The sequence below is a fragment of the Nomascus leucogenys genome, chromosome 18 (genome assembly GCF_006542625.1).
Source record: "Nomascus leucogenys isolate Asia chromosome 18, Asia_NLE_v1, whole genome shotgun sequence".
In the NCBI taxonomy this organism is placed as follows: domain Eukaryota; kingdom Metazoa; phylum Chordata; class Mammalia; order Primates; family Hylobatidae; genus Nomascus; species Nomascus leucogenys.
In genome coordinates, this window is record NC_044398.1 from 33,021 (window position 1) to 58,678 (window position 25,658).

General features: G+C 60.6%; 1 protein-coding gene, 1 non-coding gene and 1 pseudogene across 6 annotated transcripts; 1 reads left to right on the forward strand and 2 right to left on the reverse strand.

The window, feature by feature from the left end:
* Positions 1-1,140: 1,140 nt before the first annotated feature.
* Positions 1,141-1,247, reverse strand: LOC115831406. Its single transcript, XR_004026905.1, has one exon. It is a non-coding gene; the product is annotated as a U6 spliceosomal RNA (small nuclear RNA).
* A 248-nt stretch (positions 1,248-1,495) lies between these two features.
* Positions 1,496-25,628, forward strand: MED16 (mediator complex subunit 16). 5 transcript variants are annotated; one of them, XM_030798107.1, is made up of 16 exons: positions 1,496-1,645; positions 3,381-3,567; positions 4,301-4,408; positions 4,733-4,902; positions 10,000-10,431; positions 11,210-11,315; positions 14,324-14,479; positions 15,640-15,851; positions 16,478-16,684; positions 18,097-18,307; positions 19,977-20,110; positions 21,210-21,402; positions 22,187-22,403; positions 24,682-24,765; positions 25,077-25,160; positions 25,337-25,628. In XM_030798107.1, the coding sequence occupies exons 2-16, from the start codon at positions 3,399-3,401 to the stop codon at positions 25,485-25,487; spliced, it is 2,634 nt and encodes an 877-aa protein (XP_030653967.1). In that variant the 5' UTR covers positions 1,496-1,645; positions 3,381-3,398; the 3' UTR covers positions 25,488-25,628. The 5 variants fall into 5 exon arrangements, with proteins under 5 accessions (XP_030653967.1, XP_030653963.1, XP_030653965.1 ...); XM_030798103.1 differs by having other exon boundaries at positions 21,207-21,402; positions 25,077-25,628; XM_030798105.1 differs by having other exon boundaries at positions 1,521-1,645; positions 25,077-25,627.
* On the reverse strand, positions 8,773-9,397 carry LOC101178632 (annotated as a pseudogene).
* Positions 25,629-25,658: the final 30 nt, after the last annotated feature.

Below are 25,658 nucleotides of genomic sequence, written 5' to 3' on the forward strand. Positions count from 1 at the left end.
TTTCCCAGGCTGGTCTCAAACTCAAGCTGTCCTCCAACCTTGGCCTCCCAAAGTGCTGGGATTACAGGTGTGTGCCACCACACCCGGGCCCCTGAGAACGTTAAACCCCTACCTGCTGCCTGGGAATGGGGATTTTCTGTAAGGTCACTGAGTGGCCCTCTTGGAGAACCCAACCCTGATCCAGAAAAAACACTCTGATATTTGGGCCATTGTTAACTTGTAATTTTGGAACAGTTTTATATTTGCAGAATTCTTGCAAAAATCATGCAGTGAGGCCGAGGTGGCTCACGCCTATAATCCCAGCACTTTGGGAGGCCGGGGTGGGAGAAGGGCTTGAGGCCTGGAGTTTTAAATCAGCCTGGGCAACATAGTGAGACTCCATCGCTATTAAAATGTTAAAAAATAGGCTGGGCGCGGTGGCTCACGCCTGTAATCCCAGCACTTTGGGAGGCTGAGGCAGGCAGATCACCAGGTCAAGAGACTGAGACCATTCTGGCCAACGTGGTGAAACTCCATCTCTACCAAAAATACAAGAATTTGTTGGGCGTGGTGGCGGGGGCCTGTAGTCCCAGCTACTCGGGAGGCTGAGGCAGGAGAGTCGCTTGAGCCTGGAAGGCTGGGGTTGCGGTGAGCCGAGGTCGCGCCACTGCACTCCAGCCTGGGCCACAGAGCGAGACCCTGTTTCAAACAAAAATAAAAATAAAAATAGAAGAGCACAACATCCATTGCATTAAACTGGCTTTTGGAGGAGGAGGTGGGAATGGGGTTGGAAGTAGGAATACTCAACAGGGTCCGTGACTTTGCTTACAGTTTCCCCACTGTTGGACATTAGAAAATGGAAGAAAGGCTGGGCGCGGTGGCTCACGCCTATAATCCCAGCACTCTGGGAGGCCGAGGCGGGCGGATCAGGAGGTCAGGAGATCGAGACCACCCTGGCCAACATGGTGAAACCCCGTCTCTACCAAAAATACAAAAATTAGCCGGGCGTGGTGGCACATGCTTATAATCCCAGCTACTTGGGAGGCTGAGGCAGGAGAATCGCTTCAACCCGGGAGGCAGAGGTTGCAAAGGGCTAAGATCGCGCCATTGCATTCCAGCCTGGGCAATAGAGCAAGACTCCGTATGGAAAAAAGAAAAAAAAAAAATATGGAACGCTTCACGAATTTGCGTGTCATCCTTGCGCAGGGGCCATGCTAATCTTCTCTGTATCGTTCCAATTTTAGTATATGTGCTGCCGAAGCGAGCACGAACGTACAACCCCATCACCAGCTATTTAAAGCCCATAGAACGAATTTCTGTACGTATAGGGCGACTTTTCTTAACTGACCTAGAGGTCTAATCTTTATTTATATTAGTCCAATGTGTAATGCAACTAACGTAGTTATTAACTGGAGTTGAGAAAGTGCTCGTTGTTCTACCAAATATAGCTACGGTGGCTGCTGGGAATTACTGGAAATCCTCGTATGCAAATAGCCCCAGAGGCGGGGCGGAGCCTGAGCCCCACCGCCCTCCCAGAAGTCTTTGGGAGGCGGCCCCGCGGCTCAGGCGACTGGTTGGTACCGGGGAAGATGGCGGCGCCGGAGCTGATGCGCTAGGGAAGTTCGCATCGCGGACGCCCGTTGGGCTTGGCGCACGGGCCGGCCAGGTGAGCGCGGGGCTTCGGGGGCCCGGCGAGGGCGGACGGACCTCTGACCGCGGCCGCGGACCCCAGAGAACGCGGAGCGGCTGTGGCGGGGCCTGCGGGGTCAGGGGGCGTGGCCGGGAGCAAAGGCTGCTGGGTAGGCGGCCTGGGGCGCGGGGTCGGGGCTCCGGGTTTGCGGCGGAAACTCGGGGGAGGCCTGAGGCCCGCGGGGCTGGGTTCGGGGCGGGGCCTAAGGAGAGTTTGGGGCGGGGCTGAAGGTGCTTGGTGGGACCTAGGGGGCGGGGCCTGGAGTGGGTTTGGGGTCGCCGGGGTGGAGCCTGGGGACTGGGGGGCTGTAGAGGCAGGGCTTGGAGACTGCGGGGGGTTATCGGTGCGGGGCCTGGAGAGGGAATAGGGTCCCTAGGGTGGAGACTGGGGACTGCGGAGCTATAGGGGTCTGGAGAGGGTATGGGGTCCCTGGGATGGACCCTGGAGATTGGGGGTTATAGGGGCGGGGCCTGGAGAGGCTATGGGGTGCCTGGGATGAAGCCTCGTGTTTGGGGGCGATGGGGGAAGGGCCTGGAGAGGACATGGGGTCCCCGGGGTGGAGTCTGGGGACTGGGGAGTTTTAGAAGTTGGGCCTGCAGAGCTAAGGGCGTTGGAGGCTGGACCTGGAGAGTACATGGGACCCCTACGGTGTAGCCTGAGAATTTAGGGTGAGGCCATGGGCTCAAAGGGTGAAATGAAGTGTGGGAAGCAAAGGGGGCCAGGGGCGGGGCTGAAAGACTTTTAGAGGCTTGTGGTGGAGCCTTGGGGCCCTGGGGCAGGCCCTGAAGAAGTAGGGAGCTGGGGTTAGGGTTTGAGAACCGTGTTGGGGATCATTCCAGGCTCGCTGGGCTTTTGCCTCTGTGAAGCGAAACAGCCCGTCCGGATGCCAGGCGCTTAGAAAGCCTCGAGGAGGCGCTCCCTCTGTTCCCTGTCACACTCAGCCCCGGCTGGGCCACAGGTGTTCCCTGTCACACTCAGCCCCAGCGCGTCTGCCCCGCCTCAGCCACAGGTGTTCCCTGTCACACTCAGCCCCAGCTGGGCCACAGGTGTTCCCTGTCACACTCAGCCCCACCGCGTCTGCCCCGCCTCGGCCACAGGTGTTCCCTGTCACACTCAGCCCCGGCTGGGCCACAGGTGTTCCCTGTCACACTCAGCCCCACCGCGTCTGCCCCGCCTCGGCCACAGGTGTTCCCTGTCACTCTCAGCCCCAGCGCGTCTGCCCCGCCTCGGCCACAGGTGTTCCCTGTCACACTCAGCCCCAGTGCGCCTGCCCCGCCTCGGCCACAGGGAGCCACCCCACCGCTTGCCTGTCTGCGAGCTCTTCTTTTGGGAGAGACCTAGCGTCCACCCGCCGCCCCCATCATTGCCCACCTGGGCCAGCGCAGACCCTCCGCCGCGCCTCCCGGCTGTGCCTTTGGCCCCCATGGTCTGTTCCCCACACAGCCAGAGGGGTCCTGGTGAAACCCAAATAGGTCCCAGCCCTCCCGGGCTCCCACCTTACTGAGAGTAGAAACGCACAGGCCCAGGACTGGCCCTGACCTCTCCATGATCCCCCTCAGCCCCAGCCCCAGACTCTGTCTGGCCTCCGGGCCTTTGTATCAGCCGTTCCCTCCACCTCGGTCCTCCATCGTTTTCCCACTTCTGGCCTGGCACTCCACATGCCCTGGGTGCTCAGCCAACATAGACGACCCGCCACACCTCCCTCCCGCAGGAGCTGGTGACTGCCCTCATGTGTGACTTGCGGCGGCCAGCGGCAGGTGGGATGATGGACTTGGCCTACGTCTGTGAGTGGGAGAAATGGTCCAAGAGCAGCCACTGCCCGTCGGTGCCCCTGGCCTGCGCCTGGTCCTGCCGAAATCTCATCGCCTTCACCATGGACCTGCGCAGTGATGACCAGGGTGCGTCCCCTCTCCCACCTGCTTCCCCTCCCGGCCGCATGGTGTCCCGCCCTGTTCCCCAGGTGCCCGGCACACTGCCTTGCGGGGACTCCGTCTCTCAGGCCACCCCTCACTCTCCCCGGCCCTCCTCTGTAACTTGGGTGAGAGCCTCAGTCTCCTGGGGGTACAGAGGGTGGATTCAGTGCCCCCCAAACCTGGTGCCGGGAGACATGAGATCGCCCCATGTGCGGGATCGAATCGGGCTGGGGCCTTGGTTGACGGAGGTTCGTTGGAGACACGTGCCCCAGATTTCCAGACGGTGTGTGTCACTGTTTGGTTTTTGAAAGGTACGTGGTGGCTGTGCCTGTCTTCTCTCCATTGTTCGAGTAATAGGCACTCATAATACATGATCATTAGAGAAAATTAGAAAACCACAGAAAATTGGAATCAAATCAGGGTAAAAAAAAAAAAAAAAGCCACCTATTACCTGCTGTGGAGAGGCTCCTCCCACTGTTCACATTTTGGAGTCATTTTCTTCTAATCTGGTTTAAAGACATGGTTGTGGCACCTCACGGGCCTGCTGTGTTCGTGTGGGGGGACAGCCTGTTTCCTGAGCTGTCGACTCCGCTGACAGCAGCTCCGTGACCTCCCTGGGGTGGGACACGCACTGGCTTCCCTGGAGCCTGCCCGGGGTCGTCGTCATCACCTCCAGGCCATGGTGCCAGGCGGTGCTGACTATACCCCGTCCCCACAGACCTGACCCGCATGATCCACATCCTGGACACGGAGCACCCCTGGGACCTGCACTCCATCCCCTCAGAGCACCACGAGGCCATCACCTGCCTGGAGTGGGACCAGTCAGGTGAGGCGCTGGGTCCACGTGGCCGGGGGTGGCGACCCCGGAGCGGGGGGCCCCACGTTTCTCTGGTCAGTCTGGAGTCCGGCGCTGGGTCTGGAGCCCCTGGTCTGCAGCTTTGCGCTTGCTGCTCTTTGCACAGTGGCCTGAATCGTTCTTGTTCAGGGTGTCTCAAGGCGTCTCTGGAGCGCGCCTCGTGCCACCTGCTGCTCTGCCCTACCTGGGCCGAGACCACTTCACCGGGCTGGCTCCCCCAGGTGCTGTGCTGTCCTGCAGCGCAGCACCCTGCCCATCCCTGGAAGGTTCGCAATGATGGCTTCTTGCCCTCAGGCTCCCGGCTCCTGTCAGCAGACGCCGACGGGCAGATCAAGTGCTGGAGCATGGCGGACCACCTGGCTAATAGCTGGGAGAGCTCGGTGGGCAGCCTAGTGGAGGGGGACCCCATCGTGGCCCTGTCCTGGCTGCACAACGGTGTGAAGCTGGCCCTGCACGTGGAGAAGGTGAGTGTCCTGCCCGAGTGAGCGGGTGAGGTGGATGAGATGTCACCCCACCCAGCTACCTGCCAGCCCCTCTCCTCCTCTCCATCACCAGCATCCCCTGGTTTTTTGAACCTTGCACTTGGCCCCCACCTGCAGTCCAGCTGTCATTAGCACCTGCGTGTTCAGTGGCCCTTCATTTAACTGAGGGTGGCTGTTCACTTGGCCCCCACCTGCAGTCCGGCTGTCATTGGCACCTGCGTGTTCAGTGGCCCTTCATTTAACTGAGGGTGGATGTTCACTTGGCCCCCACCTGCAGTCCGGCTGTCATTGGCACCTGCGTGTTCAGTGGCCCTTCATTTAACTGAGGGTGGATGTTCACTTGGCCCCCACCTGCAGTCCGGCTGTCATTGGCACCTGCGTGTTCAGTGGCCCCTCATTTAACTGAGGGTGGCTATTCGCTTGGCCCCCACCTGCAGTCCGGCTGTCATTAGCACCTGCATTCTCAGTGGCCCCTCATTTAACTGAGGGTGGCTGTTCACTTGGCCCCACCTGCAGTCCGGCTGTCATTAGCACCTGCATGTTCAGTGGCCCCTCATTTAACTGAGGGTGGCTGTTCACTTGGCCCCTACCTGCAGTCCGGCTGTCATTAGCACCTGCATGTTCAGTGGCCCCTCATTTAACTGAGGGTGGCTGTTCACTTGGCCCCCACCTGCAGTCCGGCTGTCATTGGCACCTGCGTTCTCAGTGGCCCTTCTTTTAACTGAGGGTGGCTGTTCGCTTGGCCCCCACCTGCAGTCCGGCTGTCATTAGCACCTGCATGTTCAGTGGCCCCTCATTTAACTGAGGGTGGCTGTTCGCTTGGCCCCCACCTGCAGTCCGGCTGTCATTGGCACCTGCGTTCTCAGTGGCCCTTCTTTTAACTGAGGGTGGCTGTTCGCTTGGCCCCCACCTGCAGTCCGGCTGTCATTGGCACCTGCATTTTCAGTGGCCCCTCTTTTAACTGAGGGTGGCTGTTCGCTTGGCCCCCACCTGCAGTCCGGCTGTCATTGGCACCTGCGTTTTCAGTGGCCCCTCATTTAACTGAGGGTGGCTGTTCTCAGTGAGTCATCTCTTTCACTGGAGGCTACTGTCCTTAGCTAGCTGCTTGTATAACTGGTGGCTGCTGTCTTCCGAATGTAGGCCACCCTCTGATTTAGTAACATCCCAGAGCCGCTCTCTACGCTCCCTGTGATTCAGCCCCACAGTTAGGAGTAGACGTGGCCAGGGTTGGTGGGGGCACCTGGGTTCAGGCTGTGACTCCACACCTCTGTGTGTCGGTTTCCTCACTGCTGGCGGGGTCTCGGTGATGTTCCCGGCAAAGGCCCCACAGCCACCCCAGCTTTGTGCCTCTGTGCATCTGCATGTGCTGGGGCTCTCGCAGGAACTAGGAGGCCCTCCTGGAGGGGTGCAGCGGACAAGACCTTTTCTCTCGTCCCTTCCTGAGTCACTCCCCAGGGACTGCCATTGTCAGCGCATGGCCGCAGTGCACGCAGCACGGGCTCCACGGTGCACGCAGCCCCGGCTTCATGCCACGCGGGCCCTCTGGTGTGTACTCCCCACCTTGCGGTCCCAGTTTGTCTGTGTTTCCTGTTTTTGGTAACAGTTTTATCGGGATGGAGTTCACAGACCTTAGAACTCTCCCATTGAGAGTGCGCAGCCCACACGGTCTGGAGGTTGCGTGTACACTCGTCATGTTGTGCAGGCACCAGCGCAGCTAACCTCGGACCTTTATCTCTTTTTTTTTTTTGGACACAGTCTCGCTCTATCCCCCAGGCTGGAGTGCAGTGCTGCGATCTTGGCTCACAGCAACCTCTGCCTCCTGGGTTCAAGCGATTCCCCTGCCTCAGCTTCCTGAGTAGCTGGGATTACAGGCACCCAGCAGGCCTGGCTAATTTTTGTACTTTTTTAGTAGAGATGGGGGTTTCACCATGTTGGCCAGGCTGGTCTCGAACTTCTGACCTCAGGTGATCCGTCTGCCTCAGCCTCCCAAAGTGCTGGGATTAGAGCTGTGAGCCTCTTGGCCAGACCTTTATCTTGTTTGTTTGTTTTTTGAGACAGAGTCTTGCTCTGTTGCTCAGGCTGGAGTGTAGTGGTGCGATCTCGGCTCACTGCAGCCTCTCCCTCCCGGGCTCAAGCGATTCTCCTGCCTCAGCCTCCTTAGCTGGGATTACAGGCGCCCGCCACCACGCCTGGCTGCTTTTTTGTATTTTTAGTAGGGACCGGGTTTCTCCATGTTGGTCAGGGTGGTCTCGAACTCCTAACCTCAGGTGATCTGCCTGCCTCGACCTCCCACAGTGCTGGGATGACAGGCGTGAGTCACTGCGCCCAGCTTCAGACCATTCTCATCACCCCAAAAGGAAACCTGGTCCCCATCCTGTGTCACCCCGATCCATCCCCCACCCCGGGACCCAGCTGTCTCTGTGGATCTGCCTGTCCTGGACATTTCATAGAAACAGGATCACACACTGCGTAGCCTTCTGTGTCTGGCATCTCTCACTGGGCGTGACGTCCTCAAGGTGCATCCCAGCTGTGGCCTGAGTCAGAGCCTCGCTTTTTCAAATAACCAAATACATTTTTTTTGAGACAGAGTCTTGTTATGTCACCCAGGCTAGAGTGCAGTGGTGTGATCTCGGCTCACTACAACCCCCACCTCCCAGGTTCAAGTGATTCTTCTACCTCAGCCTCCCGAGTAGGTGGAATTACAGGCACCCACCACCGTGCCTGGCTAATTTTTGTATTTTTAGTACAGACGGGGTTTCACTATCTTGGCCAGGCTGGTCTCGAACTCCTGACCTTGTGATCCACCCGCCTCGGCCTCCCAAAGTGCTGAGATTACAGGCGTGAGCCACCGCGCCGGGCCAGATTTTTGTTTTTAAATTATATTAATAAAAGGCATATGTGCTCCTTTAACATACCCTCAGACATGCCGGCCTGCGACGCACACAGACGTGTGGTATGGACACCAGGTGAGTCGTCGCCATGGCAGCCCCTCACCACCAGGCCTGGCTTGCCGCTGGACTTCTGGACCTGCTTCTTGCTATAAGAAGTGTTTGTTTTTAGCTTGTAACTTAGAATGGAGCCGTACGATACATATGATACACACTTTTCTCTTCCTCGCATTTTTTCACAACATAGAGACGTTTTTCTTGTTTTTGTTTTGTTTTGTTTTTTGTTTTTGAGACAAAGTTTTGCTCTTGTTCCCCAGGCCAGAGTGCAATGGTGGGATCTCGGCTCACTGCAATCTCCACCTCCTGGATTCAAGCAATTCTCCTGACTCAGCCTCCTGAGTAGCTGGGATTATAGGCACCCGCCACCGTGCCCGGCTAATTTTTTTTTTTTTTTTTTTTTTTTGAGACGGAGTCTCGCTGTGTTGCCCAGGCTGGAGTGCAGTGGTGCGATCTCGGGTCACTGCAAGCTCTGCTTCCCGGGTTCACGCCATTCTCCTGCCTCAGCCTCTCTGAGTAGCTGGGACTACAGGTGCCTGCCACCACACCCGGCTAATTTTTTGTATTTTTAGTAGAGACGGGGTTTCACCGTGTTAGCCAGGATGGTCTCAGTCCCCTGACCTCGTGATCCGCCCACCTCGGCCTCCCAAAGTGCTGGGATTACAAGCGTGAGCCACCGTGCCCAGCCTTTTTTTGTATTTTTTATTAGCGACAGGCTTTCACTATGTTGGCTAGCTGGTCTTGAACTCCTGACCTCAGGGGATCCACCTGCCTCAGCCCCCCCAAAGTGCTGGGATTATAGGAGTGAGCCACCGCGCCCAGCCAAGACCCCATCTCTCTTTTTTTTTTTTTTTTTGAGGTTCGTATTTATTGATATTTGACCTAGAGTGGCACAGACCTGGGCCAGACCTGGGCCACGGGTAGGAAAATCAGCATCCTACTCTCTCCTCAATTCCATCTGTTAATCCACCAACCCAAATCCCTCCCACCCCACCTGTAGTCCAAAGAAGATAAAATGATAAAATGATGTGCTGCTCTCTCAACAGTCAGCTGAGTCTCAATTGGAGGGTAGGAAGTATTTGAAGTTCTGTTCATTTAGTTCCAGAGCAAGAAATAAGCAGAGGCAGGAGGTGGAGAGCAAAGATGCTGGCAGCCCTGCATCTTGCTAGGTCTTTATAGCTGTGTCTCTGGATTTGTAGGCCACTCCTCGACTTTTCAGCTCCCGCACGATTCCTTGGGGCAGGCGACCAGTGACTGACACCACATATACACCTGGCTTAAAGTTACTGACTTGCTGCCACTTGGAGACCCAGCTGTCCTCTGGACTCCTCATCACAATGATTCCATCAAAGGAAGAGCTGGTGCAGTCATATACCATCTCTCGGTTACCCTTCATTTGTAGATGTGCATCACAATTGTCACAGCCATCATATTCAAACTGGTCTATAGTACCTTGACCAGCAAACACAGCAAACAGGCCCACAGATGCCGCAGGTCCTTCGGCACCGTCTCCAGGGCCATCTTCGCCGATGGGAAGAGCCGACCCCATCTCTTAAAAGACTCATGTTGAAAGAAGGGTGGATGTTTCTGTATGTAAATAATGACTTGACAAATTTGATTTGAAATCAAATAGTGCCCGCAGCAGCCGCTGGTGCTTACACAGCACTTCCTGAGTGCTGCAGCTCAGGTCTGCACGGTGCGGCCCAGGGCCCGACGGCCCCCGCCTGGGTTTGTGAGTGGGGCTCATTGGTACCAGCCGCCCGGCTGCCTGTGTGCTGCATGGCAGAGCTAGAGCCAAGTCGTTGCAACAGGGACCACCTGGCTCCCAGACCGAGCATGCTGGTGTCTGTCCCTTTACAGAAAGAGGAGGTGACTCCTGTTGCACACACGTTCACCCATTTAATCCTCCCCACTGTCCTCCAAAGCAAAGGTGCCATTCCTTCCACCTTACAGATGAGACGGAGGGTCAGAGGGGACCACATCCCACACGGCTCAGGTGGCCAGGTCAGGATCTGAACCCAAGTGCACACTCTCCTGGCTTCTGCGTGGTTCTGTGTGTTTGTGGGGGTCACAGGGGGGCAGCCCCCGTGAGCCTGAGCGGCCCCTCCCTCCTCCCTCCCTCCCTTCTCCACAGTCAGGCGCCTCCAGCTTCGGGGAGAAGTTCTCCCGGGTCAAGTTCTCACCGTCGCTCACGCTGTTCGGCGGCAAGCCCATGGAGGGCTGGATCGCGGTGACGGTCAGCGGCCTGGTCACCGTGTCCTTGCTGAAGCCCAGCGGGCAAGTGCTGACGTCCACCGAGAGCCTGTGCCGGCTGCGCGGCCGTGTGGCCCTGGCCGACATCGCCTTCACGGGCGGCGGCAACATCGTGGTGGCCACGGCGGACGGCAGCAGCACGTCGCCCGTGCAGTTCTACAAGGTGTGCGTGAGCGTGGTGAGCGAGAAGTGCCGTATCGACACGGAGATCCTGCCCTCCCTGTTCATGCGCTGCACCACCGACCTCAACCGCAAGGACAAGTTCCCCGCCATCACCCACCTCAAGTTCCTGGCCCGGGACATGTCGGAGCAGGTGAGTGGGCGCAGGCGAGCGGGCGCAGGCGAGCGGGCGTGGGCCATCACGTGGGCTTGGAATGAAGCGCTGCTTCTCAGGGTCCTGGGGGTGGAGACCCATGTGGGCCTCCATGGGCTAAACCAAGGTGTGGGCAGGGCCGGTCCCTCCCGGGGGCTCCAGGGGAGAACCTATTTTCTGCCTTTCCCAGCATCTGGAGGCACCCAATCCCTCGGTTCGGGGCCCCTTCCTCCCGCTTCATGGCCACAGCACAGCCTCTTCCTGTCTCTGAATCTCAACCTCCCACATCCTCTCCTGAGGACCGTGTGAGGACACTGGGGCCTCCGGACCCCCAACATGCTCTCCCGTCTCAGTGTCCTGAACCGAATCCCATCCACAGGTCCCTTCTGTGTGAGAGGCGCCCCAGCCACAGGTCCTAGGGCTGAGGATGGGATGTCCTGGGGGCCGCTGTTGAGCCGACCATACCAGGTCGCCTGGATTCCCGTTGTAATTAGGAATCAGTAACGCCCCAAACTCCTCGAAGCCCCTAACTTGGTTCCCTCTGTCCCTTTGCTCTCCCTGTGGGAGGGCGCCATCCGGGGACATTTGCGTTCCTGTGAGTGGATGTTGGGCTCTGGGGACAGGCAGGCCTGGGCTGGAATCCAGGAGGGCCCGAGGGGCAGGCGTGGCCGAGGAGACAGGCCCAGCAGTGCATGGCCCCAGGGTCCCACGGCTCAGGCTCCGGTTGCGTGACCAGCACAGCAGTGCGGGTCTGCCCTCACCCCCACCTCCCCCGCAGGTGCTTTTGTGCGCATCCAGCCAGACCAGCAGCATCGTGGAGTGCTGGTCCCTGCGCAAGGAGGGCCTCCCCGTGAACAACATCTTCCAGCAGATCTCCCCCGTGGGTGAGTCTCCCGCCGGCTGCGGAGGCACTGGGCCTGCCCTCAGGGGCAGCTGGTTTTTATTTTGGAGGCGGGTCTTGCTGTGTCACCCAGGCTGGTCCTGAACCCCGGCCCTGAGCGATCCTCTCGCCTCGACCGCCAGTAGTGCTAGGATCTCGGCCGCGACCCCGCGCCTGCCGCATTCTGAGTGTGTTAGGCTTGTAGACTCCTCCGTCCTTACGCTGCCGCCGCGGCGGCTGCCACCATCCTATGCGAGGCCGAGGGCAGAGAGGTGCCGTTGCTCACCCGAGCTCACCCAGCAGGGACACGGTGAGGGGCTGCAGGCGTGTGGGCGGCTGTGGAGCATGGGTCTGTGGGTGGGGCCGTCGGGCAGCAGGGGACAGGCCAGACCGGGCAAGGGCAGTGCACGGAATCCTCCGGAACCTGGTTCAGGGAGAGGAAGCCAAGGCTCAGCGGGTCAGCTGAGGCTGCTGCAAATAGGCCCCCCACCCCACCCCCACCCCCACCCCCCTCCCCAGCAGCCTCTTCTGGGGCCCCCATTCCCATCTCTATCTGCCTGATGGGCCCCCCGCACCCACGGAGCCAAGCCTGTCACCCCCACCTTCAGCACAAAATCCTGGGGCTGGAGCGAAGCAGGGACCCCCACCTGCCATGACCGGGGCCCAGAACAGCTGCTTGGTTTTCAGAGCCTCGGAGGCTGCGGGCCGGTTTCCAGGCTGGCCTCCGCCCTGGAGAAGGGAGATGTTTTCCCGGCAGATGAGAGCGCAAGCAGGCATTTGCCGATTAGCGCTAATGGACCCTGGAGTGGCCGGACGGGCAGGGCTAATGGACCCTGGAGTGGCCGGATGGGCAGGTGGGGCAGGTGGGGCAGGCGCTCCTCAGAAGCCACCAATGAGCACGTCAAGAGGCTCCGAAGGCTCCTGGGGCCTGCAGGTGGTTACGTCAACTGCCCATTGTGGCCTCTGAGGCAGTAAAGGTGAAGAGGGCCGCTGCATTCCTTCCCCGGGGGGCTTGTAGTGAGTCACCAGGCAGGTGAAGAGGGCCGCTGCCATTCCTTCCCCCCTCCAATCCCCCATACCCCCCCCACACCCCGCCCCGGGCTCGTTCCTTCCCCTCTGGGCTCATGGTGAGTCACAGGCAGTTTGGGCTGCGCTGGCTCCTGCGGCAGCACCTGGCGCCACCCCTTGTGGCAGGTGGGGCTACACGGACCTGCAGCTTCACTGGCCGGTACCCCCGCCAGGCACGTCTGTGTCCACCATCCGCCCACAGCCAGGCCACTGGACACTCCTGGGCTCCGACGCTCCTCCTCATCTCCTGCAGCCATCCTCACCTGCTGGCCCAGCTGTTACTCGGCCCTGAGAGCCACGTCTCACATGTACGCCACAGCCTTTCTCGGGTCTCACATCCCCAGCAGCTGGGCGTCACTTTGACACAGTCCCCGCTGCACCCATCTCTCCCCCCACCTCCCCATGTGCCCACTATGCCAGGCTTCGGTCCCCGCCATGCCCAGCTCTTCACCCACTGCCCCACGTCCCCACTTAGCAGCTTAGCCTCTCCCTGCCTCGAGTCCCCCATCATTTAGGAATGCTGACCGCAGCCGTCGGTTGGATGGAGGGGATGTAAATCGGGCTGTGAGGGCGCCCTGGGCACCAGCTGGGGGGGTGGTTGTCACGGCAGCTGCTTCACCTGGCACTGGGGTGCTGAGTTTCCTGTCTTTCCTATGAGAGGCTCAATTCCACGAGGGCCAACCACCCCTGACCACTGTGTGCCCTCCGGGCGTCTCAGCCACTCTCTGGGCCTCAGTTTCCCCCCCGGGGAATGCTGCTCACGGGACCCCTATAGAGGTTTGCAGGAGGTCAAGGCTCTGTGACCATGATGGCCCGTCCAGGGCAGAGACCTCATGCTGCGGGTAGCACAGAGCAGCTGTGTGGCAGTCAGCTTCAGCTGAGTAACAAGCCAGCCCCAAACTGAGCGGCTCAGACCAGCAGCCCTGCGCTGTTTGTTTCTTTGGCTGCCTCAGCTGTGCTCTCCTGGTTCCCATGTGTCTGTGGTTAGCAGCCGAGGTGGCGTGGCCTGTCCACTGGCTGCACATGCTCCAGCAGGCCGGCTGTGGCTGCCCTCCGTGTCCCACGTGCAGCAAGAGCAGGTCCCCTCACACACACTCTCTGGGCCTCCGTTTTTTTTTTGTTTGTTTTTTGTTTTTGAGCTAGATTCTTGCTGTGTTGCCCAGGCTGGAGTGCAGTGGTGTGACCTTGGCTCACCACAGCCTCATCTTCCTGGGCTCGAGCAGTCCTCCTACCTCAGCCTCCTGAGTAGCTGGGACTACAGGCGTGTGCAGGCTTGCACCACCACACCTAGCTAATGTTTATTGTGTTTTTTGTAGAGATGGGGTCTTGCTGTGTTGTTCAGGTCAGTGTTGAACTCCTGGGCTCAAGCCATCCTCTGGCGTTGGCTTCCCAAAGTCCTGAGATGGCAGGCGTGAGCTGCTGTGCCTGGCCGTGTCACATTTGCTAACACTTGGCCCAAGATTCCCAGAAGTCTCTGCCCTGTTGGGAGGAGCTGCGTCTTCACATAGGGGCTGCCAGGCAGCAGATCTGTGGGTGCAACCGTCCCGCATGGCTTTATTGGAATTGTAGATGAGGAGGGATAGAAATCCCGGCTCAGCTGGCTAAGGCCGAGCAAGTGTTAGGGTTTGCATGGCTGCAGGTCTGAGGTGGCGCCGTCTCCCCACTGTCCGCTCCATCAAGGGGGCGAGATGGCGCCGCCCCACAGGTTTCCGTGAAATCCCAGGGCCCACCTTGGGTCACGTGCCCGTCCTGGAACCAATGAGTGGCCGAGGCACAGAGTGCTCGGATTGGCCAGGCCTGGTCCTCCGGGCATGGGAGCAGGGCGGCATGAGACCTGGAAAGGGCACTGGGCGGGTTACACGCCAGGCCATGCTGGGCTCCTGCGGCTGTCTGAGCCTGTCTTCACTCCACTGCCTTCCTGTTTTCCTGTCCCTCATTTTTCAGTTGGCGACAAACAGCCCACGATTCTCAAATGGCGGATCCTGTCGGCCACCAACGATCTGGACCGTGTGTCGGCCGTGGCACTGCCCAAGCTGCCCATCTCGCTCACCAACACCGACCTCAAGGTGGCCAGCGACACACAGTTCTACCCTGGCCTCGGTACGGTGGAGCCAGTGACAGCCACCCGGGGTCTCAGCTCACACCAAGGGAGGTGGGCCCTGAGCATAGGCCACGGGGCCGTGGGAGCTCACACCAGGGGAGGTGGACCCTGAGCACAGGCCCCGGGGCCATGGGAGCTCACACCAGGGGACGTGGACCCTGAGCACAGGCCCTGGGGCCATGGGAGCTCACACCAGGGGAGGTGGATCCTGAGCACAGGCCATGGGGCCATGGGAGCTCAGCCTCCTGGGTTCTGATGGGTTCCCAATTAGGAGGCAGATCCCATCTTTCAGGATCTGTGAAGCTGGCAGACAGATCCAGTGCTCTTTAATATGTAAAGAGTCCTTGTAAATCAACAAGGTAGCATGGGGGAACTTGGCAGAACTCCTCTCTGGGTAGGCAGCACCTCTCCTTTCTGTGCTGCAGCAGCTGTAATGTGGGTCCTGAGATCAAACCATGGCATCAGTGCCCCTGAGTGAGTCTGTGCACTCTGTGGTGCTGACCTTGTTTGCTCAGCTGTAAAGTGGGGACAAGTCCACCCTAGCTCAGGCCCTTCCTTCCCCCAGCTCCCGTTCTTCCCTGGTTCCCTGGAAAGAGCATTTATCAAAACCCGCTCAGGGCTCAGGGCTGTTCCTCGGAGCCTGCAGAGAGGTTGAGGGGATGCGGTTCCCTTCTCCAAAACCCCAGGTTTATGCTCCATTTTCCAGTCTCTCTACTGCAGGGACTCCTTTCATATCCTCTTTTCCATGAGCTTTGGGCTCTGGACCCCACCTCCCCCCGGCCTTCGTACAGAGGCAGACCCCAGTGTGACTGACAGCCCCAGCCCACCACCCTAAGATGCTTCTCTTTGGGATGCCAGGAGCCCCAACCCTTGGTCCCCCACCTGTAGCGCCCTCCTCCCCTGTGCTCCTTGAGGGGTGCGTCAGCCAGGACATGGCCCCAGCTGGGAGCAGTGTGGCCAAGGCTGCTGGCTCCTGCTCCCCTGGGGCTCAGGGACTTTGTAACTAACGGCTGGGGGCACGGGCACTGGAGGCCGGTTGGCAGGGGCTGACCCCTAGATGGGCAGCCTCGGCTCTCCACACCCTGCAGAGCAGGCGGCCCCTCCCTGGTGGGCGTGTCCTGGGCCCTGCCCGTGTGTAAGCAGTGCCCGTGCCCCGCAGGGCTGGCCTTGGCCTTCCATGACGGCAGCGTCCACATCGTGCACCGGCTCTCACTGCAGACCATGGCCGTCTTCTACAGCTCCGCGGCCCCGAGGCCCGTGGACGAGCCGGCCGTCAAGCGCCTCCGCAGCGCGGGCCCCGCCGTCCACTTTAAGGCCATGCAGCTCTCCTGGACCTCCCTGGCTCTGGTGGGCATTGACAGCCAGGGGAAGGTGAGCTGCTGGGGCACGTGGGGCTGGGGCTGGTGGGTGCCAGAGGGAGGTGTCCCCCTGCGGAAGGCACCGCAGGCGCAAGCCCCTCGCCAGCCCCTGCCTGCGCTGCCTCGTCTGTGTGATGGCTTCGTCTCGTTGAGCGAGGTCCCTGGGGTGGCCCACAGCACATGTTAGGAGCTTCGTAACTAGGAGCTGCTGGGAGGACCGCCTTTCACGGGGTAGACTCCTCAGGTAAAGGAGACGAGTGTAAGCCCGGCTCGGCATCCAGTGTAGTCGGGGCTCAGGGAGGGTTCCTTCCCTGTTCGCAGACGCATTGTCCAGGACCCTGACAGAAAGGTACAGGCACAGGCACACAAACACAGACCCACACTTGGGCCTGCACCCACAGGCCTGCACACCCACAGTCATGGGCCGCTTGCTGGCCCACGGGTCGGTCTGGAGCCTCTGGAGTAGACTCGGTAAAGAACTACCCCTCCCTCATGGCCTGGGCCCAGAGCCACCCTGGAGAGAAGCCGCCGGGTAGGTCCCTTCTCTACCCCCAACGACATGCGCCTCAGCCCCAGGGCCTCATGCCCCTCCCGGCTGAGGTCGCAGCCCCACGTCTCATCTGGCTCTCCCTCTGGCAGCTGAGCATGCTCCGCCTCTCACCCTCCATGGGCCACCCGCTGGAGGTAGGGCTGGCGCTGCGGCACCTGCTCTTCCTGCTGGAGTACTGCATGGTGACTGGTTACGATTGGTGGGACATCCTGCTGCACGTGCAGCCCAGCATGGTGCAGAGCCTGGTGGAGAAGCTGCACGAGGAGTACACGCGCCAGACCGCCGCCCTGCAGCAGGTGGGGGCCCGTGGCAGGTGGGGTCCTGCGGCAGGCAGGGGCCCCGTAGTGAGGGGCCAGCAGCAGGGAGGGGGGTCCGTTGGAGGGTGGGGGAGGTCTCTGCAGCAGTTGTAGAGGTCCCCATGGCAGATGTGGGGGTTGTGGTAGCAGCTGGGGGGGTTTCCCTGTGGCAGGTCGGGGGCTCTATGGCAGGCGGAGGGCAGGAGAGGCAGGTAGCCTGCGGCAGGTGAGGCTGCACATGGGGTGTACTCCCAGAGGCCCGTCCAGTAAAGCTGCACCTCATAGAAGCATTTTCTTTCCCTCCTTACCCGGGAAGTTTTCTCTGTAACACATTAAGCCCCACAGGTAAGGCCTGTTCCCCCCGGACAGCTCCCCTCTTCAGTGTTCCCAGTCTGGAGGTATCTTTCTAAGCCATTCTCTCAGAATGTGACGGGTTCCAGGGTGCACACCCAGTGGCCCTGTGGTGTGAGGCCTCAGGCAACACGGTCAGAAGATGAACACATAGAGGCCTGCCTGTCAGGAGGAGAGGAGAGAGCAGATACGGAGGCCCGCGCGCCAGAAGGGTCCCTTGCAGTGATGTGGTCATGTGTCTGCAATCCCAGAGTGTCTGCGAAGGACCTCAGATCTAATGAGCTCAGCTGGCAGCTGCCTGTGGGACCAGCCCTCTAAACTTCAGTTGTTTTCCTCTGTGCCACCAAGAACCAATATGAAGATAAAATGGGAAAAAAATCCCATTCACGGCACAGCCTGCCAAGAAACACGTGAGACCCAGGCAGGGGCTGCGACGCTAAAGCCCCGCGTGGCTGGGATCTGTAGCCGGTGACAGTGCTAGTGATGGCGAGACCTCGCCCTCTCCCTCCTTGGGCCGTCCCTGTGTGCCAAGCGTTTCATTTTTGTTTTTAGTTATTTATATTTTTGGTAGAGATGGGGTGTCCTATGTCACACAGGCTCTCCAACTCCCAGCCTCCAGGAATCCTCCAACCTCAGCCTCCCAAAATGCTTCAGCTCATTCATTCTTTCTCTCTAGACCAGGGTCTCTCCCCGCAGGCACCGCGGACATCGGGGGCTGGAGCAGCCTCTGGGATGGGGGTGTCCTGTTGAGCAGCCTCCACCTGTTGCTTGGCAGGGGCACCCCCAGTGGTGACAACTAAAAATGTCTCCAGACATCACCAGCCCCCGCCGCCCCCGCCACGGAGGCAGAGCCGCTCCCAGCTGAGAACCCAGCACCTGGTCCTTTGCGCCTGGTCTTCCACACCTATTTCGCCATGAGGTTGCTGAGGTGCAGAGGTGAAGCAGCTTGCCCAGCTGACCGAGTGCCTGGTGTCAGAGTCGAGCTGCTCTTCTCCCCGGCTGGAGCCTTGGCGGGCGCCTCTGCTCTGACCCCTTGGGGTGACCCGGCTTCCTGCCCCCAGGTCCTCTCCACCCGGATCCTGGCCATGAAGGCCTCGCTCTGCAAGCTGTCACCTTGCACGGTCACCCGCGTGTGCGACTACCACACCAAGCTCTTCCTCATCGCCATCAGCTCCACCCTGAAGTCGCTGCTGCGCCCGCACTTCCTCAACACGCCCGACAAGAGCCCCGGCGACCGGCTGACCGAGATCTGCGCCAAGATCACCGACGTCGGTGGGTCCCGTTCCGCGCCTGGGGCCTCGAGGCTGCTTTCATTGATTTATTTTTATTTATTCTTTTTACTCTTTTGAGATAGGGTCTTACTCTCTCCCCCAGGCTGGAGTGCAGTGGTGCGATCTCAGCTCACTGCAGCCTCTGCGTCTCTGGTTCAAGCGATTCTCCTGCCTCAGCCTCCCAAGTAGCTGGGACTACAGGCACGAGCCACCATGCCCGGCTGATTTTTGTATTTTTAGTAGAGACGGGGTTTCACCATGTTGGCCAGGCTGGTCTCGAACTCCTGACCTCAAATGATGCGCCCGCCTTGGCCTCCTACAGTGCTGGCATACAGCCTAAAGGCTGGGATTACACTACACCCAGCCTTTTAGAGACAGGGTCTCACTGTGTCATCCAGGTTGCAGCGCGGTGGCGCAATCCCAGCTCAGCGCAGCCTCTGCCTTCTGGGCTCAAGCAATCTTGCCTCAGCCTCTGGAGTAGCTGGGATTACAGGCATGCACCACCACACCCGGTTTTTAATTTTTTGTGGCAACAGGGTCTCACTGTTGCCCAGGCTGGTCTTGACTTCCTGCGCTCAAGCGATCTTTCCACCTCTCTCTACCCCTGGGGGCTGAGATGCTGCTCCCAGGCCGAGACCCGGCACCCAGGTCCTGTGCGACAGGTCCACTCCTTCTTCCATTTTGCCATAAGGAGACTGAGGCAGAGAGGCTAAGCAGCTTGCCCAGGCTCACCCAACACATGGTGTCCCACTCGCCTCGGCCTCCCAAAGCACTGGGATTACAGGCGTGAGCCGCTGTGCCTGGCAGGATGTTTCTTTTAAAAATTAGGGTTGCTGGGCATGGTGGCTCACGCTTGTAATCCCAGCACTTTGGGAGGCCGAGGCGGGAGGATCACGAGGTCAGGAGATCGAGACCATCCTGGCTAACACGGTGAAACCCCACTCTACTAAAAATACAAAAATCAGCCGGGCATATTGGCAGGTGCCTGTAGTCCCAGCTACTCGGGAGGCTGAGGCAGGAGAATGGCGTGAACCCGGGAGGCGGAGGTTGCAATGAGCTGAGATTGTGCCACTGCACTCCAGCCTGGGGGACAGAGCGAGACTCTATCTCAAAAAAAAAAAAAAAAAAGAAAAATTAGGGTTATCGTTTGTCTGGAGTACCCAGTTCACTGTGGGCACGTGGCACTCCTGGTAGCTGGGAGCCACGTGCACAGTCGTGGTTATCTCTGTGGGACCACCCTAGTGGCCATCCGAGAGGCATCTGTTGGGTGTGTAACCGGCGCCAGCTGCCGGGCGGTGGTGGCTGCAGCTGCACAGTGTGGACACGCCCCTGTGTTCACAGAGTTCACCTCGGAGCAGGGGGCAGATGTGCACCAGCGGGCCAGGCCTGAGCACTGGTGGCCCTGGCATGGGGACCTGCCCGCGCCAAGGCCTGCAGGCCAAGAGAAGCTGGTTGGTGCTGAGCACAGCGGCCCCCGGGTGGGCAGGCAGTGGGCTCCCGGTTCCTCTCTGTCCGGCAACGCCATCGCCCCCTTCTCGTTCCCGGTGTGGGTCCCCTTGTGTCCTGGCACTGGGTGGGCACTCGGTGCAGGTCGAAGGACTGAGGGGTGCAGTTAGATCACCCTGTGTGTACAAGAGGCCCAAGCTGACCCAACCCACGTCTCCTTGCAGACATTGACAAGGTCATGATCAACCTCAAGACGGAGGAATTTGTCCTGGACATGAACACACTGCAGGCGCTGCAGCAACTCTTGCAGTGGGTGGGCGACTTCGTGCTGTACCTGCTGGCCAGCCTACCCAACCAGGTGCGCTGCGCTCTCCCCTGAGGTCCCGCCCCTCGCCTGGGTCCCGCCCCTCATCCGGGCCCTGCCTCCTTGGCTCTGCACCAGCCCATCCGCGGGCCCCGCCCGGCCCCGCCTCCCCGGCCCCAGCCCCGCCCCTCGTCAGGGCCCTGCCTCCCAGGCCCCGCCCCTCAAAACCACTTCGGCCCCGCCCCTACTTGGAGCCCCACCTCTACTTGGAGCCGCATCTCTTGACTCTGTCTCTTTTCAAAGCCCCACTTCCTAGCCCACCCTTCTCGAAGCCCTGCCCCACCTCGGAGCCCCTCTTCTCCACGAAGCTCCTCCCCTCCATGAAGCTGCTTCTGCAAGAAACCCTTCCTTGGCCACACCCTTCCTGCCCATTCTCAAAGCCCCGCCTCCCAGGCCCTGCTCCTTCTCAACCCCACCCCTACACGAAGCCCGGTTCGCCCTGCTCCTGCTGCCGCCCCCACCCCTTACCCTCCCCAGCTCTCTGCGCCTGGGGTGGGCGGCTTTGAAATCAAGTTTCCATCCACACCCCCACCTTCAGGTCTACAGCCTGTGTGCCCCTGACCAGGGCTCCAACCTCTCCCCCCCACCCCCTGCCCCCACACTTGTCCTGCCCCAGCTGTGATTTCTTTTCCCCAGCTTCATCCTGCTGGGGAAGCACAGATGGTTTGAAGTCCCTCTGTGCTTTCTGTGGGGTATTAGGCTGCCAGGGGCCACCCCCGGGGCCTCCCTTCCCTGGTCCTCTCGTGTCCCAGTACAGCCCCCAGGGGCACTCACCTGTGGGAGGGGGTGGCTGCTCCACATGCAGGTGGGGACGTTGGCCTCAGCCAGAGCCTTGTCTGAGTCTTGTTAGTCTTGAAGACTCTCAGGGATGGGACGACTCTCCAAATGGGGCTGTCCTGGATCCTGCAGGGTGCTGAGCAGCATCCCCGGCATCCACCCACTCCGTGCCAGGAGCACCCCAGTCCTGACCACCACAAACATCCCAGACCCTGCCCGTCGCCCCCAGGTCGGGGTTCCACCGACCCCGAGAGACTTCATCCCATCACCGTCCGCCCTCCACTGCCCCAGCCACACCGATGCCTCTTTCCAGCAGGGCTCCCTGCTGAGGCCGGGCCACAGCTTCCTGCGGGACGGCACCTCGCTGGGCATGCTTCGGGAATTGATGGTGGTCATCCGCATCTGGGGCCTTCTGAAGCCCAGCTGCCTGCCCGTGTACACGGCCACCTCAGATACCCAGGACAGCATGTCCCTGCTCTTCCGCCTGCTCACCAAGCTCTGGATCTGCTGTGAGGCCCCCCTCCCTACCAAAACACAAGCCCTGCCTGAGTCCCCCGCCAGAACATAAGCTCCTGCAGGTGGCAATGGCTCTGCCTTGATCTCTGCCATTTCCCCAGTTCCCAGCACAGGTCCATGCTCGGTGTGGGTGCTTTTGGGATGGCAGCCACTCTAGGCACCCGTTTGCTGTCTCTCCTTGTTGGGTTGTGTGTATGTGAGGAGGGCGGGGGTGGGCTGCGTCATTCTTACATCCCAGTGTCTGGAAAAGGCACAGTACTTTTTATTTATTTTTTTTGAGACAGTCTCCCTCTGTCTCCCAGGCTGGAGTGCAGTGGCGTGATCTCGGCTCACTGCAAGCTCCGCCTCCTGAGTAGCTGGGACTACAGGTGCCCGCCACCACGCCTGGCTAATTTTTTGTATTTTTGGTAGAGATGGGGTTTCACCGTGTTAGCCAGGATGGTCTTGATCTCCTGACCTCATGATCCTCCCGCCTCGGCCTCCCAAAGTGCTGGATTACAGGCGTGAGCCACGACGCCCGGCAAGGCACAGTACTTATTAAGTGAATGAGGGAATCTCTTGACTGAGGCCAGAAAGGGGGAGAGAACCCCGGGGTCACCCAGGTAGGCAGGCAGAGCTGGGGCCCCGACCTGGTGAGAGAACCCTGGGGTTACCCAGGCAGGCAGAGCCGGGGCCCTGACCTGGTGCTCTTGAGCTGGAGGGGCTCCCAGCATGTCCTGGGTGGCTGGGCGGTGCCCCAGGCAGGGGTGCTGAGACCTCGGCCACCCGTCTCTGCAGGTCGCGATGAGGGCCCAGCGAGCGAGCCAGACGAGGCGCTGGTGGACGAGTGCTGCCTGCTGCCCAGCCAGCTGCTTATCCCCAGCCTGGACTGGCTGCCCGCCAGCGACGGCCTGGTCAGCCGCCTGCAGCCCAAGCAGCCCCTTCGTCTGCAATTCGGCCGGGCGCCCACACTGCCTGGCAGTGCTGCCACCCTGCAGCTCGACGGCCTCGCCAGGTGCGTTTGTCCCTGCATTAGTCCCCAAACACACAGGGCTCCTTCCTCTGTGTCCTGCCCCAAGACCCCCCGAATCCACACGGCTCCCTCCCTCCCTGTCCTGCCCCAGGACCCCCCGAATCCACACGGCTCCCTCCCTCCCTGTCCTGCCCCAGGGCCCCCCGAATCCGCACGGCTCCCTCCCTCCCTGTCCTGCCCCAGGGCCCCCCGAATCCACACGGCTCCCTCCCTCCCTGTCCTGCCCCAGGGCCCCCCGAATCCACACGGCTCCCTCCCTCCCTGTCCTGCCCCAGGGCCCCCCGAATCCACACGGCTCCCTCCCTCCCTGTCCTGCCCCAGGGCCCCCCGAATCCACACAGCTCCCTCCATGTCCTGCCCCAGGTTCCCCCAAATCCACATGGCTCCCTCCCTCCATGTCCTGCCCCAGATTCCCCCAAATCCACACGGCTCCCTCCCTCCATGTCCTGCCCCAGGACCCCCCCAAATCCACACAGCTCCCTCCATGTCCTGCCCCAGGCCTCCAGAATCCACACCGCTCCCTCCCTCCATGTTCTGCCCTGGGGCCCCCCGAATCCACACGGCTCCCTCCATGTCCTGCCCCAGAGCCCCCCAAATCCACACTGCTCCCTCCCTCCATGTCCTACCTCAGGCCTCCAGAATCCACACGGCCATGACTGCTGCTTCCTTCCAGGTGCCCCTAACTCCATCCCCTAGTGGTGTCCTCTGCTGTGTCATGAACCACCCCCAACAAGGGCACCTGGCCCCTTCCATTCACCCTCTCGCCTTTTTTTTTTTTTTTTTTTCTCTCCCCGACCTGGTCTCACTCTGTTGCCCAGGCTGGAGTGCAGTAGTGCCATCTTGGCTCACCGCAACCTCTGCCTCCCAGGTTCAAATGATTCTCCTACCTCAGCTTGCCCAGTAGCTGGGATTACAGGCCTCAGCCACCACACCGAGGTATTTTTTGTATTTTTGGTACAGATGGGGTTTTGCCATGTTGGCCAGGCTGGTCTTGAACTCCTGACCTCAGGCGATCCACCCGCCTTGGCCTCCCAAAGTGATGGGATTACAGGTGTGAGCCACCGCGCCGGCCTTGCTGTACAGGGCGCCCTGCCTTAGTCTCTGGCCCCTCTTGATGTCAGGCCTCGCCATAAATCCCTCTATTGATGGAGTGACGCTGTAGCATGGCCTGGGGCCCCGCTGAGCACAGACACCTCCTCTGGAGGATCTCCCCGGGGTAAGAGGTCACCTGCAGGGCCCGGGGCTGGCCTTTCTCTGGAATATGCAGGGTTTGGGCAACCCAAGCCTGCTGAGCTGACCGGACCCTGGCCACCCAGCAGCCCTGTGAGGTGGGACCTTGTCACCCCATTTCACGGTGAGGAAACCCAGCCAGGGAAGGGCGGGACCTTGTCACCACCACTCGTCTCGGGTCACGTGGTCAGGAAGTGGCCGAGTCAGGATTTGAACCCAGGCCCGTCAGACCTCCAGCCTGTTTGAGACACACGTTTGACAAGGAGCACATGCAAACCCTCTGGGCCGCCGATCGCTCATAGCTGGAATTTTAGAAAACACAGATGAGCAGAAGGAAGAAAATGAAGTGAACCTCCAGCAGCCCTGCCCTCAGGGAAGGCCCCGGCTTGGCTCCGGGACCTCCGGGGAAGGCGCCCTGGCTTGGCTGTGGGACCTCCGGGGAAGGCGCCCTGGCTTGGCTGTGGGACCGCTAGCATTTTCTTGCTCGTGTTCACCATGGGAGTCACGCACGAGGGTTTGGGTTTCAGGAAAAGACTTGATGGAAAGAGAGGACGGTTACATCAGAGGCTTGTAAACTGGGAAAATTTCAAATATTTAAGGAGAGCAGAATAAGCCCGCCCACCCCCACCCAGAGCCAGGTCCCCCACCCGCCACCGAGGGCAGCTTTTGCCACCAGAATCTTGTTGTACAGAGGTCCCAGCGCCTCCAGGCCAGGTGTCTGGGCAGAGGTGGTGTGGAAGTCCCCACGTCCCCGCTTCTGTCCAGCCTCAATGGGAGCGTCGCAGGCACCTTCTCTGCACCTCAGGCGCCCCGGGCACCTGGGAGACCAACCCTCCTCCTGTGTGGGGGGTCCCGCCCCCTTTACTGGGCCCTTCTCGGTCCCGCACCTCCCACCTCACTGTTCACAGACACCTGGGCCCACCTGGCAGATGGTGTGAGGCCGGCCATCCCCGCCTGTGGACAGACGCTCCTGCCGGAACCTGGCCTCATGGTGCCCAGGCCTCCCTCACGCTCTCCCGTCTCCCGCCAGGGCCCCAGGCCAGCCCAAGATCGACCACCTGCGGAGGCTGCACCTTGGCGCCTGCCCCACGGAGGAATGCAAGGCCTGCACCAGGTGAGGGGCCCCCGGAACCGCTGACTCCCAGAGCTGTGCTGCTGAGGATGGCCCAGCTGATTCCAGCCCCCAGCTAACGCTCCAGACAGTCAAGGGTGGTGGAGGGAGTGTGTCCCAGAGGGAGTGTGGGAGCCGGGATCCCAGGATGTGGAGCAGTTAACCTGGTGTGGCGGGGCTAGTCCAGGGAGCAGCATTCCTGGTGGGCAGAGGCCCTGTGGCAGGTGGGGACGTGGGAAGCAGGCGTGAGGGATGGCGGGCAGAGGGAGGCCTGCCCAGAAGTGGGAGCCCGCTCAGTGCCTGCCTCCCCACAGGTGCGGCTGTGTCACCATGCTCAAGTCGCCCAACAGGACCACGGCGGTGAAGCAGTGGGAGCAGCGCTGGATCAAGAACTGCCTGTGCGGTGGGCTCTGGTGGCGGGTGCCCCTCAGCTACCCTTGAGCCCCCCGTGAGCCCCCCTGAGCCCGGCTGCTGCGCTGGATCAACCCTCAGCCGCCCCTGAGCCCGGCTGCCGCGAGAGCCACTGCTTGCCCTGGACGCTCCTCGGCACGGTTAACCTCAGCCCGCCCTGCAGGGCTGTTGAAGGCCGTGGGCCGGACGCCTGCATGACCAACAGAGCTGCTGAAGAAGTCCCTGCCTTTGTCCAGCTGGGCCCGCGGTCCACACACCGCCCTCCCACGACCCCCAGATCCCTGGACCATCCGCATCCAGAGGACCGTCCATGACGGCCGGGGGTCCAGGCGGACCTTGCAGTGACCCGGCTCGGGCGTCTGCCTCGGTTTCCTTGCCTCACCCGTAGAAAGCGCTGAACCTGGACAAGCTGTGGCTGGGAAGGGCAGGTCCAATAAACGCCCTCTGCGCCCAGGCCTGTGTCCTTGCCATCAGTGCCCCCCGAC